This window comes from Nematolebias whitei, chromosome 5 (genome assembly GCF_014905685.2).
Source record: "Nematolebias whitei isolate Nwh7 chromosome 5, NemWhi1, whole genome shotgun sequence".
Taxonomy (NCBI): Eukaryota; Metazoa; Chordata; class Actinopteri; order Cyprinodontiformes; family Rivulidae; genus Nematolebias; species Nematolebias whitei.
Window position 1 is genome coordinate 22870040 of NC_056502.1, and position 16761 is coordinate 22886800.

Consider the following 16761-nt stretch of genomic DNA (forward strand, 5'->3'; position numbering starts at 1 on the left):
TATATATATATATATATATATATATATATATTTATTTTTATTTGATCATTTTAATAATCTGGAATCTTTTTAATTTATCAGAAACTTAAAAAAAAAAATCTCACTGAAACCTGTTTCAGCATCTCTCCACCACCAGCTGGTGAGGCGTGTGACCTCAGTTTGAACCCCGCCCACTGGAACCGGTACTGAAAGCATACAAGGGCACTGTGGATAGGGAAAATGAAGCGGTTCTACCAGTACCAGCCTAATAAGGCCCAATTCGGCCTGACCTGACAAGGACCTGTGGATAAGGGGCTTAATTTCCTGCGGGATCAATAAAGTTCTATCTTATCTTATCTTACACGAAGGCACCTACATATGTTGTGAAGTACTGTTGGACTCTTTACAACTTACTGCATCATCCCACAGTGTCTTGATGACTGACATGAGCAGACTACAGATTCACCATCCCATGTGTAGTCTGCCATTATCACCAGAATATAGACAGCCATGACTATGAGTGGCACTGTATCACGTTCAGCAATGAATTTTGTTTGCTCATTATCACAGATGACCACCGTGTGCCTAAATGGTGGTTTTAGTGGAGAAACCAATTCTGTTTGTTTGGAACATTTTTATGTAGTCGGCAAATTTCGAACTGCCAAGTAGCGAGGGACTACTGTACTCATACATCCACTTTGAAACATCACCACTCTGTGACTTATTTAGGATTTAAACTTAGTTTCTATAGATTTTAAACCAATATTCTTACTTAATTTTTAATGCTGTTCATTGACTCTGAAAAACTGCATGTATCTTAACGTTGCGTACAATGAGAATTATAAATAAGTGCATTTTATTCATTTTATAGTTTGTACAAAAGGAAAACTGCACAATAAGAAAGAAAAATGGGTGCATAAAAATTGTCTTTATTCTCAGCAGAGAAAGTAAATTTTGAAAATTAGAATCAAATTAGATCTTAACCACGCTTTCACGATTATCGCTTTAAAACATGAAGACTGTTTGCTCCAGAGAAAGGTTTAGAAATTAGTTTTTGAATTATTTAAGGACTTACTCATTTAAACAGTGAGTACAAAAACACGCTATAAATTCTCTGGTGAGCTTTTGAAAGTGGTCAGTCATTATGAAAAATAATTTGTAAAATAAAAAAAATAATAATCTGCTTGGGTATGCAGAAACACAAACTACTCTTAGTGTAATTAGAATGCGCTCGCTGCTCGGGGCTTTTTATATTTATTGTACATTTCCTCATAGGGCTTTAAATATTTATTTAACCTCATATAAATTTTAATTAGGACTTCAAACACTTCAGCTCTGTTTGGTCTGAACGGGGTTTTCCTTTGATCGTGCGTCACTCTCATATTTTATTATTTTCTTTCTATCATCACGTTCTTCCCTGTGGGTATCTTGTTTCTAGTCGGCGCTGAGCTGGTTGTCTTGTGTGCCGTCAGCTGGTCTATGTGTCTGTCCGTCATCGCAGATGAAAGGACACGAGCCAGAAGTGCTCTGAGGTTTCAAATGCCCTGTTTCAGGGTTTGATGATTAAAATGATCATCGCTTGTCAAACGTTGCCCCATGAAACGCACGGGCATTTAAAAATATACAACCTACAGGAGACACACCGGAGATGACTTGGTGATCCAGTAAAACGTGAACCATATTGTTTTCATGATACCAGAGGGCTCTGTAGGATTTCTATTTTGTCTGTTAAAGTGGAGTAAGTCGTCGTCTGTGGTGTTTATAGATCTACCCAACCCCTCCCGTCGTTTATTCCTCCCTTGGTTCTTTCTGTCTCTGAGCCGTGTGTTAATGTAGTGAAGTGGCACATCGGTCAATGAGCTTGTATTAACACCTGACTCCCAGCCCCGGCTGCTGTTTGTTGCTCTGTGTGGGGTCCCCTGGGCCCTCCCCCCTCAAGCAGAGGCAACATATCCCCCAATCAATAACTGCTTTCTAGATGGCAAAAGGAGGAGAATGCAAAAGTAGAAGGTGAAAGCAAGCAATTTTTTTATGTGCTTGTGTAGATTTTCTGCCTTCCATGTTCCACCGTTGGTTCCTTACATTTGCAGGCTTGCCTCAATCCTCTAACAGCTAACGGCCGTGCAGTTGAGTCTCCTGTGCACTGGCTTCTTCTACTTCCTCTGTTCAACGTTTCGATCTACCCTCCCTCTCCTTCTTGCACTTACATGCTTCTAATGTTGGATAGTGCTGGAGTGCATTTAGGAATTATCTGCCCTGGATCAGCTCAATATTCTTCCCCACTATATGTGTGTGTGTGTGTGTGTGTGTATTAACTCCTCTCCCTCCTCCCTGTGCTCTCTAGGCCCTTGCCATGGCCGAGGTGAACGGGCCGGGCCCTCAGCTGGCGGAGCCGCAGATCGCCATGTTCTGTGGCCGTCAGCTCCTGCACATGAACGTGCAGACCGGTCAATGGGAGCCGGACCCTCAGGGTCGCCAGGGCTGCTTCAAGGACCCCAATGAGATCCTGTCCTACTGTCAGGAGGTAGGACGTTCACGTCATTTATGATCAGCTTGGATCAGTTACTAATAGCAACATTATCAGATCACAGTGATGGTTTGGAAAGACTGTTGCATGACCGAAAAATATACTTATTTGAGAAGAAATAAAAAAAAAAAAACTTCATGTCGTTCACTCTAATTTTAAATTTCCACATGAAATCTATACATTTAACTGAAGAGATGGTGGGCAGCTGGTATATTTCAGTATTTCATTGTCACCATCAAATATGTATTTATTTATGTATTCGCCTTCTGTAGGTGTGTTGTTTGTGGTACACACACTCAGCACACTCCTGCTTCAAGAATAACTTAAAGTACAACCATGAAGGCAGACAAGCGCCATCTGCAGGTCAAAAAGACCTCCATAGTACAGACGGTGTTTGCCACACCACCTAAATGTGATTAAATGGCACATTATAAACACTCAGTTGTGCACCTTTAGACTGGGCTGCTTGCATATTTATTGTTTCAAACCACAATGTGAGCTTTTTATATTTATAATATATAATTCCACATGTTAGTTTGCCTTCCTCTGACTCTGCTGTCCCTCCCTGTAACCCAAGTTTGCAACTTTTACAATCAAAAGCGCCATTTTATCCATATCCTACTAAATAAAAGTTGTCCAGAGCCATAAAACCTACTTGAAGCATTAACTGTTAAATAAATACTTGGATCATTAATTATATATAATAAACATTTTTTTATTTACCGGTAGTTGTACATGATGGAAGAAGAAAACAATTATTTTTTTTCCTTTAAAAGCCTCTTAAACACAATATAAATACTGAACTATGCATGTCTATATGTTTATTTTTCATTTTGTGGAAAATTATTAACAAAAAATATCCTATTTAAAAATAATTGAGCATACATGAGACAATCTACAAATGTATTTTTAGCGCTAGTTTTTAAATGAATCCATTTTGTGGAATATTTAATTGTGACAGTAACCTTAGTAAATTTTCTCCAATATTGCTAAAGACCTTTAGGCTTTTTTAAATTAAAGCCAATATTAACTTTGAAATATTAATATTTTTAGACTATATTCTTTCCTGTATTTCAATCTCTTGTGCAAAAGTTACACTTAGAATTTTCCCTTCAGCTGTGTTGAACAGGTTTTATTTTCTGGTGGATTTCACAGATGTGGCAGAAAGTTGGATTAATGAAGTAACTAGAAGGCTCACAACTAAGATAAGATAAGATAAGATAAGATAAGATAAGATAGAACTTTATTACCATCAATCTCCTTTGCTCCTTGTAGTATCAAAACATCATGAGTAATTTCAGTGGTACTTTTAGTCAAAGATATGTGGCCCCAGAGTTGCAAGTTACAAACTGTGTTTCATCAAATCATCAAAAACAAGTCTTCCCTGTTTAATTTTCCTTTCCCATTTGTTCAGTTTCTGTATCTTTGTGTGTTCCTGTACACTCAGGTATACCCAGCGCTCTCCATTTCACACACAGAGGAATCAAAAAGACCCGTCACCATTCCGTCCTGGTGTAAGAAAGGCTGGGGCCGCTGCCAGACGCACCCCTTCATCGTCCTGCCCTACCGCTGCCTGGGTAAGAACAGCACCCGTCACTGTCACGTCATAATTAGAGCGATGCATGTGCCCAGGCTCCGGGGTGGTCTGCATGTTGGCTCACATCTTTTACAAAACGTCTGTTGTCTGCCACCGTGGTAAAAATGTGGTAGTGGAACTTTGTCATTAGCTGTTGGAGTCAACTCCTCCACCTTTCTCCTTGTCACGGCAGATTCAAAGTATTAATAAACAAAGTTGTTCAGGTTAAAAACCAAAAAATCTAAATTAGATCAGCAGTATTGTGACGATGTCTTGTCTGTTAAAAGCCACTAGAGGGCCAAATAAGCTCATTGATCAATGAATAGAGAGGAGTTCTGGGTTGGACCTTCTGTGTGGCCTTTGGGATGGGGGTACCTTATTTTTTTAATAAGCCTTCGTTCAAACAGTATATAATGATGGTGCTAAAAGACTATAAGAAAAATGGACAGTGATGTTCTTTTATGATTTCTCTAACTAACATTTTGTTCATTTATTCTGGTTAAAAGACTTTAAATTTGCTGCTAAAACTACAGTATGTCTGTTCAAAGTACATAATTACTAACATTCTCATTTATCATTTCACATTTTCTATGCGGGGAGCCTCTTTGTTTCGCCCATCTTCATTTATATTCATTTATTCAGTCCTAGCTAAAACGTGCCTCATGTTCAGATGGAGACGTGAGGTTCAGTTTAATTGACGCTAAGCTTCTCATGCACTGACCTCACCTCGTTTTTAATCCCGCCGCAGAAGGTGAGTACGTCAGCGAGGCCCTGCTGGTGCCTGACAGATGCCGCTTCCTCCATCAGGAGCAGATGGATGCCTGTGAGAGCTACATCTACTGGCACAACATCGCCAAGGAGGTGAGTTTGACCTTTTTTTTTTTTTTTTTTTAGAAAAGCGTCTGCAGTTACGATCTGATAAATACAAACATTTATAAAGCCTCGAGGGGCAGTTTTTATTGGGATTATGTTTTTATTACTTGCCACAGAAAGATAAAGGGTGGACAATAATGTTTCTATGCCTCTTTTTGTTTGTTTGTTTGTTTGTTCGCAATATTTCTCATAAAACGCTGGATGGATTTTTATGAAACTTCCAAAAAGTAATCTTTTGATCTACAGCTAGATCTGAGTCACCTTTGCAATTGACACAATTCAAGATGGCTGCCACAGCTTCGAGACTTTAACAAACTCAAAAATATGGTGTAGTAGCTCAGTCACTCACAACACATACGCTGAGCAAATGGCTATGTTGAGGATTTTCTTTCAACATTAACTAAAACTAGAGAAATTGCATTTCCTGCAAAAATGCAGTGTGAATGCTTATTGCTGAAGAACTTGCTGAAAATCAGCTGAAATTAGAGCTAAAACCATGCTGAACTTTAGCTGGAAAGGAAGAACAAGCCTAACTTAGCAGATGAAAGCAGAAAGAACACACATTTGCTGAAAAAGGTTTAAATATGCAGAAATGAACACAACAATTATGAAACTAGCTATAAAAAGCTGAAATTAGCAACAAAAAAAAGTAGCTGAAAAGGTGGAAGGAAGCTTAAACTACTAGAAGCAAGTGGAAAGAGCTGAATTAGCTATAAAAAAGTGGCATTAGCTGAAAAAGCAGCTAAATAGTAGCTAAAATAACCGAAACTAGTAGAAGTAAGCTGAAAAGAGCATAACAAGCTTAAATTAGTAGAAATAAGTTATTTAGGCCGAAAGCAGCATAAATTACCACAAAAACTTGAATTTATCAGAAAGCAGCTGAAATTAGTTAAGAAATGCTCTAAAGGTAGCTGAAAATGTAGAACAAGCTTAAATTAGCAGAAGAAATAAGAAAGAACACAAGTTTGCCCAATTAGGCTGAAAGAAACAGAAACAAACACAAAAAGTGAAAATTCTTTGGGAGAAAAAAACAGAAATTAGCCACAAAACAGCTGAAATGTAGATAAAAAGAAACTTAAATCACCAGAAGGAAGTGGAGAGAACACATTTGTGCTGAATTAGGCTGAAAAGAGTTGAAATGAGTACAAAACATTTAGATTTAGCTGAAAAAGCTAAAATTAGCATAAGAACAGCTAGTAGCTGAAATAGCCAAAAAAAGCTGAAACTTGTAGAAATGGGCTGAAATGAGCATAACAAGCTGAAATTAGCAGAAATAAGTTGAAGCACAAAAATGTTTTAGTTAGCAAGAAAGAATCTAAAATAAGTGTAAAACAGCTGGGAAAAAAACAACTGAAAGTAGCTGAAAGTAGCTGGAAAAAAGTTCAAATTTGCACAAGGAGTCTGAAAGAAGCTGAACCAGAACAAAATGTGAAAGGAGCAGTAAAAGGTTGTAAACAGATCTAAAGATGTGAAGGATGTAAAATGAGCTCAATTCTTATTTTATGAGAAAAAAGTGGCAGAAAAGACTAAATATATCAAAAAGCTAAAGGTGCACCAAAACCAAAAGTCATAACACCCTTCTCCTGAACGTTTTGATATGTTTTGTTGAAATAGCACAAAAATTGTGGAACAAGAAAGATGCTGAAAAAGATACGTAAGACAAATGGATCACAATAGAGTGAATGCTTCATAAATATTCACACTACAAGTCTAAAGCTCTGCCATGAAAGGATGTAGGCAACATGCATTCTTTGAAGAAAAAAAAAAGCTAGGCCTTTATTTCCTTATTTTTATGAGTGTTTGCAAAAGCTGATCTAATTTTATTTGTTTATCCTCAGGACTTTTTGTGAGAAACAAGTATCAGCACAGTGTGGACGATCTGAAACATGTTGCTTCTATGTTGCTCGTGACAGGAATGCACCGCTGAAAACCTGGAGCTGCACAGCTACGGGATGCTGCTGCCGTGTGGGGACCACTTCCGAGGCGTGGAATATGTGTGCTGCCCAGGCAGAGGCAGTTCAAACAGTCGAGGAGAGACCGAGGAGCGAGACGTGCTCGACGTTCCTCAGACCCTCACATCCCAGACAAGTGGAAAACTCAACTCCGTGTAAGATGTTTCAGCTGCTCCATATGGAAAAACTGCAGGAGACGACATGTTTGAATGTGGAAGCCATTAGAGTTAAAAATGAACGTTTTTTTTTTCCCCGCAGCACCAAAGTGACAGCTCCCACTCCAAGTCCGTCTCCTGACACAGATGTGGACGAGGCTGACATGGAGGAAGAGGATGATGAAGTAGTAGAAGAAGAAGAAGAGGGTGAAGAGGAGGACGATGTTGATGAAGAGGAGGTAGAAGAAGAGGAAGAAGACGAAGCAATGGCAGCTAAGGATCCAGAAGAGTATGAGTACTCTTTCGGCTCAGGTCCGTACCAGACGTCCGACTATTTGGGCTCATTTTACTACGAGAAAGGCCACAAGCCCTCCACATCTGCACCACTGATCAAGGGAGACAGCTGTGAGTGCTTTCTCTGCCTCATCCTGAGCTTTACCATTTTGTTTTGTTCTGTCTATTTAACCCAAAAGTTCGCTATAGAGACCTAAGTTTTGTTTTTATCTTCTTTGAATCAGGGAGTCAAAAATCTTTTCTGTACAACCCCAATTCTAGAAAAGTCAGAACATTGTCTAAAATGTAAAAAAAAAAGAAAAAAGAATGCAATCATTTACAAATCTCATAAACCCACATGTTATTAACAATAAAACATACTTATCATATTAAATATTTAAACAAAGAATTAGTATTTTTTTAAGGAAATATAAGATAATTTTTCAGTTTGATGGCAGTACCACGTTTTAATAAATTAGGGACGAACAAGGGGAACAAAAGGCTGTAAGAGTAGGTGGCAGGACTAAAAAACAGCTGGAGGAGGATTTGGCAACAAATCATGTTAATTAGCAACAGGTCAGTAAGAGGACAAAGTATAAAAAGAGCATTTTAGAGAAGCTGATTCTCTCAGTAAGTAGTATAAATGTAAGAAGTAAAAATGGGCAGACGTTCACCAGTCTGCTAAAAGCTTTGTCAAAACATAGTGGAACCATTTCAGAATATTACTCCCCAAGAGAAAATTAGGAATACTTTGAATGTTACATCATTTACAGTTCATAATATCATCAAAGTGTTTCATGGACTTTATGTTTTTGCTATTTTTGGGTGTAACTGGGACCTTGAGTATACAATTTTGTTCCACCTTATGTACCACGTGTGATGCAAATGACAATAAAGAACCTTGAACCTTAATCTGCAGAGCACATAAGGTCATAGGTCAATATTGAATGCTCGTATAAATAAGTATTTCACAGGTAAAACAGTAGTCCCTCGTTTATCTCAGGGGATCCGTACCCTGAAGACCCGCGATAAGTGAAAAACCGCGAAGTAGGAATAGTAGTACAAGTAGTAAGTAGTATATAGCGTTTATATATAGTGTTTTAAACCCTTCTCACACTCTTGCAATGTTCTAAACAATGTTTTTAAACTCAAAAGCTCTAAAAGAGCACAGAATGTCATGATTCCAGCTCTCTGCCTCCACTGCTCTCAGCCATCAACCAGCACTCTTGGCCACGCCTACTTCTCCGCTGCATAGAGGAGATTAGCTGATCAGCTGCAGGAGGAAGGTTCTCCTGCAGCTTGGGCTGCACACTGGTGCTATATAATTTAAAATAATTTATTTTAAATAAAAATCCCATGCCGATCTTGCGGCTCATCCATCAATCAGCCAACTGTGTGTCGTGTCCAATCTTACTTTGAAAATCCACGATAGAGCGAGTCCACGAAAAATGAACTGCCAAGTAGCGAGGGACTACTGTATAATGTAATATTAAAATTAGCACACAGTTCAAAAGCCCGCCTCTGTCATGGTATGAGAACATGTTAGTGGCATGGAATGTGAAAAAGATGTACAAATTTTAGAACAATGTAAGCTCCCATCCAGATGACATGTTTTCCACAAGAAGGACTCGCATATTTCAACAAGACAACGTTAAACCACGTACTGCAGTCGTTTCAGTCACATGACTTTGTAGTAGAAGAGTCTGGGTGACCTGAACTGGCCTGCTTGCAGTCCAAACCAGTCACTATAAAATATTTCATGCATCATTAAACCAAATATCTGTCCAAAACAAACAAACAAACAGGACTGTTAGCTAGAATCCGGCGCCAGACAAGGATGGTACAACATTCCTCTCTGAAACCTCCAGCAACTGTTGTCCTTGGTTCCTTAACTTGTACAGACTAATTCATTCAACCTTTATTTAACCAGGTTAATCCCATTGAGCCTCGAGGACTCTTTTACAAGAGAGATGTGTGAGAAATGTGAGAAAGGGAGGGATGCTTCACAGAAGTAAACATGGTGCAGTCTCACCTCAACCTTTTGAGGTGTATTGCTGCCATTAAATTCAGAATTACCCTATTTCTCCTCAAAAACTGTATAAATTCTTAGTTTAACTATTTGATGTTTACTGCGCTCCACTGTAGATACAATACTACATTCAGTTTGTATTTACATTTTACACAACATAGCAACTTCTTTTGGGGTTTAAATAAATGCTGCAGTGTTATAAGTCTCAATTCAGATTTAAAAAATGTTTTTCAACTGTGGGAATGTTCAATTAATGTTTGGACTCCCATTTAATCATCTGATAACTGCTGTCTGGCTCGAGCAGCTTGTGTGATTTTAACGACCCGTTTTCTGTTCTTTTCCACGTCCAGTGACCACGCCTCGGCCCACAGATGGCGTTGATGTTTATTTCGAGAAGCCAGTTGATGACACAGAGCATGCCAACTTCCTGCGTGCCAAAACAGACCTGGAGGAGCGCAGGATGAAGCGCATCAATGAGGTGAATTATACAGGGCCGAGAGCAGGTTAATAGCTTGCCAGGCAGCAGGCCACACTTTTCACTTGTGATTCGTTAATGAGGACTGAAACTTGCTTTGACAATCAGTTGGCCTGGACATGATTCTCCTGCCTTAGGGAAGAATATAGAAAGAAATATGTGACATGACATGAAAAAGGTTAAAAGTGAGGAAGGATGCATTTGCATTCGTTCTGTTGCCATCTCTTTGGATTATCAGACATGCTTTGGCCCTTTTCTGACAAAAAAAGACTAGACAAAGTGTTCATTTATCAAAATAATTAACAGTAAAATGACAAAAAAAATAGTTAAACTGTGTCATCTGGACCAGTTTCTTTAAGTGAGAAACATTTTGTCTCCCATCTGGAAGACTTCATCAGTCTGCGGCCTGTCAACCAGATCTGCCCCATAGGTAGCCAGGTAGCAAGTCGGCCAGCTGGCCTTAAACATTTGATTGCTATACATGATGATTGAATGTTTTGGACGGGTGTGCCTTGTTTGCATGTGTTCAAAGCCTGCTTCTGGGATTCCAACAGGAGGTTGGCTTGACACACAGCAATGAAGGCTACTTATGGGACAGATCTGGTTGGCAGGCTGCAGACTGATGAAGTCTTCCAGATGGGAGACAAAGCATTTCTCACTTAAAGAAACTGGTCCAGATGACATGATTTAAAATTTTTTGTTGTTATCTACCTGGATGTTTGAGCTTACAAACCTTTAACAGTAAAATGCTTAAATAATGGATGGGTGTCTTTTACGTTCAAGATAAGACAAGAATTCATCCTAGAGCCAATATAATGCAAGACAATACATTATGATGTTATACAGTATGTATATATAATTATACCCTCAAGTATACATAGAAATACAAAATACAATTTAACTTACATGCCTGCTTTTACTAAATTCATTTTTGTTAAATATATTTTTGTAGCATACATATGGTTTTACCCAGCACGTTTCTTTTTATTTAAGTACAATCAAAGAAATGTTTAATACACAGAGTTAACTTGTCTTCTGTGTTTGCAATGAAAAAGTGAAAATAGTCAAATAAAAACCACCAGGGACCAATACGGCTGATGTAATAACTATATCTAAGAGCTACATTTAGGATTTTAATTAAATCTAATTTTTTATCTTCTTTAATATGAGAGGTTCTTTTAAATGTTTCTCTTGGAGGCCAAATAAACGTTAACAAGGTCCAGATCTGGCCAGCAGGCCTTGTTTGACTTCTGTTCTTGATATGAACTAACAGAACAAGTAAATAACTGGGCTTACAAATGTAATAAATAAAACATGACTGACTGTTGAAGTGGAGCGAACAATAGCCAACTAGAGAAAATTAACATTTTAAAACCATAACATTTGCTTACAAGCTGACTCTGAAATGTAAAATAAATTTTAAGCTGAGTTTTTGAAAAATCTGTAAGACATTATCTGTATGTCTATTGTCATAAAAATGGGGAAAAATCAGTATCTTTTACAGAAAATCCATAAGTCTTGACATGTATGTATAATACAACATGACAGGAAATTTCTGTCAGAAATTGATATGGGTTATCTAAATAATTCTTACGTTTTTCTGTATTTGACAGTCCTTCATCAATAAATATACTCAGCTCTGAGTTTTTTTAAGGGAGTTGTTTTGTATTTTGTGTAAATTTTGTTTACAAATTTCCTAGTGTACGATGATGCTTTTTTTTGAATGGACACATATAAGGCATATTTATATACTTTTAGATTAATCCTTTTAATTTTTGCTTTTTATCACTCAGATCATGAAGGAATGGGCCGAGGCTGACAACCAATCCAAAAATCTGCCTAAGTCTGAGCGTCAGGCTCTGAATGAGGTAAGAAGATATTTCTAGATCGGTTTCAAACACTTTTCTAAAAAGATCACACTGCGGTAGAGGTAAAATGGACATTTGCTTTGGTCATTCACATATCAACCAACTCATTTTGTCTGAACCAGCATTTCCAGTCGGTGCTGCAGACACTGGAGGAGCAGGTCGCTGGGGAAAGGCAGAGACTGGTGGAGACTCATCTTGAAAGAGTTGAGGCCATTCTCAACAACAATCGTCGCCTGGCCCTGGAGAACTACCTGACTGCTGTGCAATCTGATCCCCCTCAGGTAAATCTGTCCTGCAGAGCAGACAAGGGTAGAAAATTGAGAGAAAATTAATCTATCTGCAAAAAACTCCATGTTTTCTGACTATATTTTCTGTCTCCTTCCTCTCTCAAATTTGATCTTTTATCTTCCAGCCTGAGCGGGTGCTGCAGGCTCTAAAGCGTTACATGGCAGCTGAGCAGAAGGACCGCAGACACACACTAAGGCACTACCAGCATATAGAGGCTGTCGACCCCCAGAAAGCTGAGCAGATGAAATTCCAGGTGAGGGCTTTTGAGATGTGAGGAGGATTTCTGACAGTGAAACTCCTTCCATCCATTATCTTTACCCACTTCTTCCTTTTGGGGTCACGAGGGTCACTGGTGTCCATGTCCGGGGGACACCCTGGACAAGTCTCCAGTCCATCACAGGGCCACATAGAGTCAAACAAGACAAACAACCATTCTCTCTCTCACTCACACCTAAGGACAATTTAGTTACCAATCAGTCTAACATGCATGTTTTTGGTCTGTGGGAGGAAACTGGAGTACCAGGAGAAAACCTGCGAATGCACAGAGAGAACATGGAAATTCCACCCAGAAAGGTCATGGGCTGGGATTTGAACCAGTGACATTCTTGCTGAGAGGCAACAGCAATTAACACCAATTGTGCCACCGTGCCAGCTCCCAGAACATTATGCTCTGAAGAACAACATAAAAAAAACTTATTCTGCCCCTAAATCAGTGATCAAACTTCTTTCAGTTAAAGGAAGATCAAAGCTGGTTTTAAAAGCAATTTGAACACTTCTTCTTCTTGGTCTCCTTCTTCTTTCGGCTTTTCCCTCTTCAGTGGTCGCCACAGCGAGTCATCCTCCTCCATCTCACTCTGTCCTCTGCATCCTCTGTCCTCACTCCAACTACCTCCATGTCCTCTCTAACTGCATCCATATATCTCCTCTTTGTCTTTTTCCTGACAGCTGCATTTCTAACATCCTTCTACAATATACCCACTGTCCCTCCTCTGGACATGTCCAAACCGTCTCAGAAACCTCTCTAACTTTATCTTCCAGTTGTTCAACCTGTGCTGTACCTCTGATGATCTCATTCCTAATATTATCCATCCTTGTCACTCCTAAGGAGAACCTCGACATCTTCATTTCTGCCACTTCCAGTTCTTTCTCCTGTCTTTTTGTCAATGCCACTGTCTCCAGATCATACAACATAACTGGTCTCACAACTGTCTTGTAAATTTTTTCTTTGACCTTTGCTGACACAATTTTGTCACAAATCACTCCTGAAACTTTTCTCCATCCACTCCACCCTGCCTGACTCTCTTTTTCACCTCTTTACTACACTCCACATTTTCCTGGACAGTGGACCCCAAGTACATAAAGTCCTGCACCTTTGTGGACTCTGCTCCTTGTAGCCTCACTGTTCCACCAGTCTCCCTCTCATTCATACACATGTACTCTGTCTTACTTTCATTCCTCTTCTTTCAAGTGCATACATCCACCTCTCCAAGATCTCTTCCACCTGTTCCCTGCTCTCACCACAGATCACATCATCTGTAAACATCATAGTCCACGGGGATTCCTGCCTGACCTCATCTGTTAGTCGGTCCATCACCAGAGCAATGTCCTCATACATATCCTATACCAGTCTAACATACTTTTCTGCCACTCCAGATTTCCTCATGCAATGCCACACCTCCTCCCTCAGCATCCTGTCATATGCTTTTTCTAAATCCACAGACACAGAGTTCTTTCTGACCCTCTCTGTACTTCTCCATCAGCATCCTCAAAGCAAAGATGGCATATGTGGTGCTCTTTCTTGGCATGAAGCCATACTGCTGCTCACAAATAGTCACCTCTCGTCTGTCTTGCTTCCACAACTCTCTCCCAGATCTTCATCGTGTGACTCGTCAACTTCATTCCCCTGTAGTTGCTACAAATCTGTATGTCACCCTTGTTCTTAAAAATGGACAACAGCACTTCTCCTCCATTCCTCGGGCATTTTCTCACCCTCAAATATGCCATTGAATATTTGAGTCAAAAACCTCACTGCCATCTCTCCAAGACATTTCCAAATCTCCACTGGTATGTCATCAGGTCCTACTGCCTTCCCCTTCTTCAATCTTTTCAGAGCTTTCTAAACTTCACCCTCACTAATCTTTCCCACTTCCTGGTCCACAGTTTCTATGACCTCTACTCTTCTTTCTCTTTCATTCTCTTCATTCATTAGCTCCTCAAAGTACTTCTTCCATCTTTCCATCACACTCTCTTCACTTGTTAGAACATTATCATTCTTATCTTTAACAAGCCTAAACTGCTGCACATCCTTTCCAGCATGATCCCACTGTCTCACCAATTAGTATGCTCTCCCGTAAAACTCATCATACACCTTCTGGTTTGCCTTAGATATCTCCTTCTTTGCTCTACATTGCATCTCCTGTCTCCTCTCTTCAGTCCTCTCACTGTCATATTTATTCTTGACTAACCTCTTTCTCTGAATTACTTCTCAAACTTCACTATTCCACCACCAGGTTTCCGCCATTCTCTGTCCAGATTACACACCAAGTACCTTTCTACCTGTCTCTCTAATTACTGTTGCTGTAGTAGTCCAGTCCATCCAATGCTGTATGGCCACGCTCACCCCTGCCACAACCTTACAGTTTCCAATCTCCCTCAGGTTTCCTCTTCTACACAGAATGTAGTCAACCTGCATACTCCTTCCTCCACTCTTATAGGTCACTCAATGTTCCTCCCTCTTTTGGAAACATGTGTTGACAATTTTAAACACACAACAAGGCTTATTTTCTTATTGGGCTCCTCTGTTTTACAGGTGTACACACATCTCCATGTGATTGAGGAAAGGATGAACCAAAGTCTTGCTCTGCTGTACAAGGACCCCACATTAGCTGAGGAGCTGCATGATGACATTCGTAAGCTTAATGACACTTATTGAGTTTCAAATTTTACAAACTACTGTATATTCTTGTTTTGAAGTTACTAGTGTTATTTTTCATCTTGGTGTTGAAAATTAGCTCTTTTTTTTGTGCATTCCTTTTAGAGGAACTAGTAAAGGCGGAACGAGGTGACATCAGCGAGCTGATGACCACCTCCATCTCTGAAACTCGCACCACTGAGGAGCTCCTGCCAGCCGAGAGCGAGGAAGAGAAGGATGATGAGGAGGAAGAAGAGAGGCCTTATCCTCCTCACATTGGTACTAATTCAACTAATAATCCTGCAAATGCCCACAAAGCTATAATCTGTTGTCTTTCCTAATTTTGAAAGTGAGCATTTAAAACCTGAACCACTTCAGATGAGATTTTTTTTCATTACTTGTTTTCCCCCTTTATTTCCACAGATGTGCAGCCTAATAAGAAAGGTCAGCTAACATTTAAAACCTTTAACAATAAAAGTTTGACTCCATTTTCATTGTTGCAAATTTTTCTTACCTTTGCAAATAGTTAAGACTTTTTTTATCTCTCTCTTTATGTCTGTAGAGGATGAATATGACTACAACACATCTGAGCGTAGCCCTACGTATGAGAATGAAGAAAAGGTAAAATGATCAACATTTAAGCTTTGAATTTGACTCAGTCTTAGATAACTATGCAAAAAGCACTGACGCAAGAAAGTGCACTTTTAGCGCAATCTATTTTCAGTGTTTCTATAATTTTCTCACGAATTTCCTGTTTTTTTTTTTGTTTGTGTTTTTTCAGATCAACACCTCTGCAGAACTCAAGCAGGCGATCAAGCCTAATGAGATTGCAAGGGATGAACTTGTAAGAACTTCTTTTTTATATATATATAAATGTTTGCTTTCTTAAAGAAAAATATGTTTAATTTAAAACTAAACTAAAATGACACATTTCGTTTTGCCTATCCATATTTCTACTGTTAAAGTTCCATTTATATTTATTTCCAAAGCAACCGGATGCGCTGGAGACATTTAACCGCAGCGCCATGGTGGGGTTGCTGGTGGTGGCTGTGGCTATTGCCATGGTGATGGTCATCAGTCTGCTGCTGGTGCGCAGGAAGCCTTATGGCACTATCAGCCATGGAATTGTAGAGGTAGGACCCCAACTAGGCTAATAATTCAAGCACCTTTTTATTATCTTTTATTCATACCTGTGTTGGTTTCCAAAACAATATTTATTATTGTTCTGCTTGAATGATGCAGGCTTCATTATCGTCATAACTATATCTTTTTAACTTTTTTACATTTGAAAAATTCCCTAAAAGAAGTTAGCCAAAATACATCGTCTTGCAACAGAAGTTGTAAAAACGCTTAAAAACCCTTTGATAGCTTTGAAAACCACAAAAATAAAACAAGATCAAACAAAACTAAAATATATTCAAGCAACAACTAATTCAATGCAAGCCGGACTCAAACGTTTAAGCATGTTTTAAAAATTCTATTTTAGCTTTTATTGTGCAAGAACAAGAGCAAATACAACTACTAATGTCTTCTAGAAGTTGTTAAAAAAAACGGGTATTTTGGAAACTGCCTTTTTGCAAAAAGTTGAATAGGAAAATTGATATACTTTTAGATCCGCTTTTGTCATTTTGAATCTACAGCCAGAAGTTGGTTAGCATATAGAAGCGGAACAATTTAAAAATAGTATAAAATGCCTAACAACAATAGCAAGAAACTTTATAGAAACTTGACAAATTATTGAAAACCTATGTACAATTATCCTTGCAAGATTGTTCGAATCAAAATATTTAAACATTTATTTTTTAAATTCTTATGTCATTATTGTAAATATCCCCATCTATTCATCTTTTGTCTG

General features: G+C 38.8%; 1 protein-coding gene across 2 annotated transcripts in view; it reads left to right on the forward strand.

The window, feature by feature from the left end:
* Positions 1-16761, forward strand: part of aplp1 (amyloid beta (A4) precursor-like protein 1) — a 70729-nt gene that overhangs the window by 49264 nt on the left and 4704 nt on the right. For both annotated transcript variants that reach the window (XM_037676361.1, XM_037676362.1), the window contains exons 2-16: positions 2324-2503; positions 3954-4083; positions 4831-4943; positions 6869-7062; positions 7166-7467; positions 9715-9842; positions 11633-11707; positions 11830-11988; positions 12120-12248; positions 14805-14904; positions 15033-15185; positions 15330-15350; positions 15469-15527; positions 15688-15750; positions 15896-16039. In XM_037676361.1, coding sequence (XP_037532289.1) covers positions 2324-2503; positions 3954-4083; positions 4831-4943; positions 6869-7062; positions 7166-7467; positions 9715-9842; positions 11633-11707; positions 11830-11988; positions 12120-12248; positions 14805-14904; positions 15033-15185; positions 15330-15350; positions 15469-15527; positions 15688-15750; positions 15896-16039 — 1950 coding nt within the window. The remainder of the gene's footprint in view (positions 1-2323; positions 2504-3953; positions 4084-4830; positions 4944-6868; positions 7063-7165; positions 7468-9714; positions 9843-11632; positions 11708-11829; positions 11989-12119; positions 12249-14804; positions 14905-15032; positions 15186-15329; positions 15351-15468; positions 15528-15687; positions 15751-15895; positions 16040-16761) is intronic.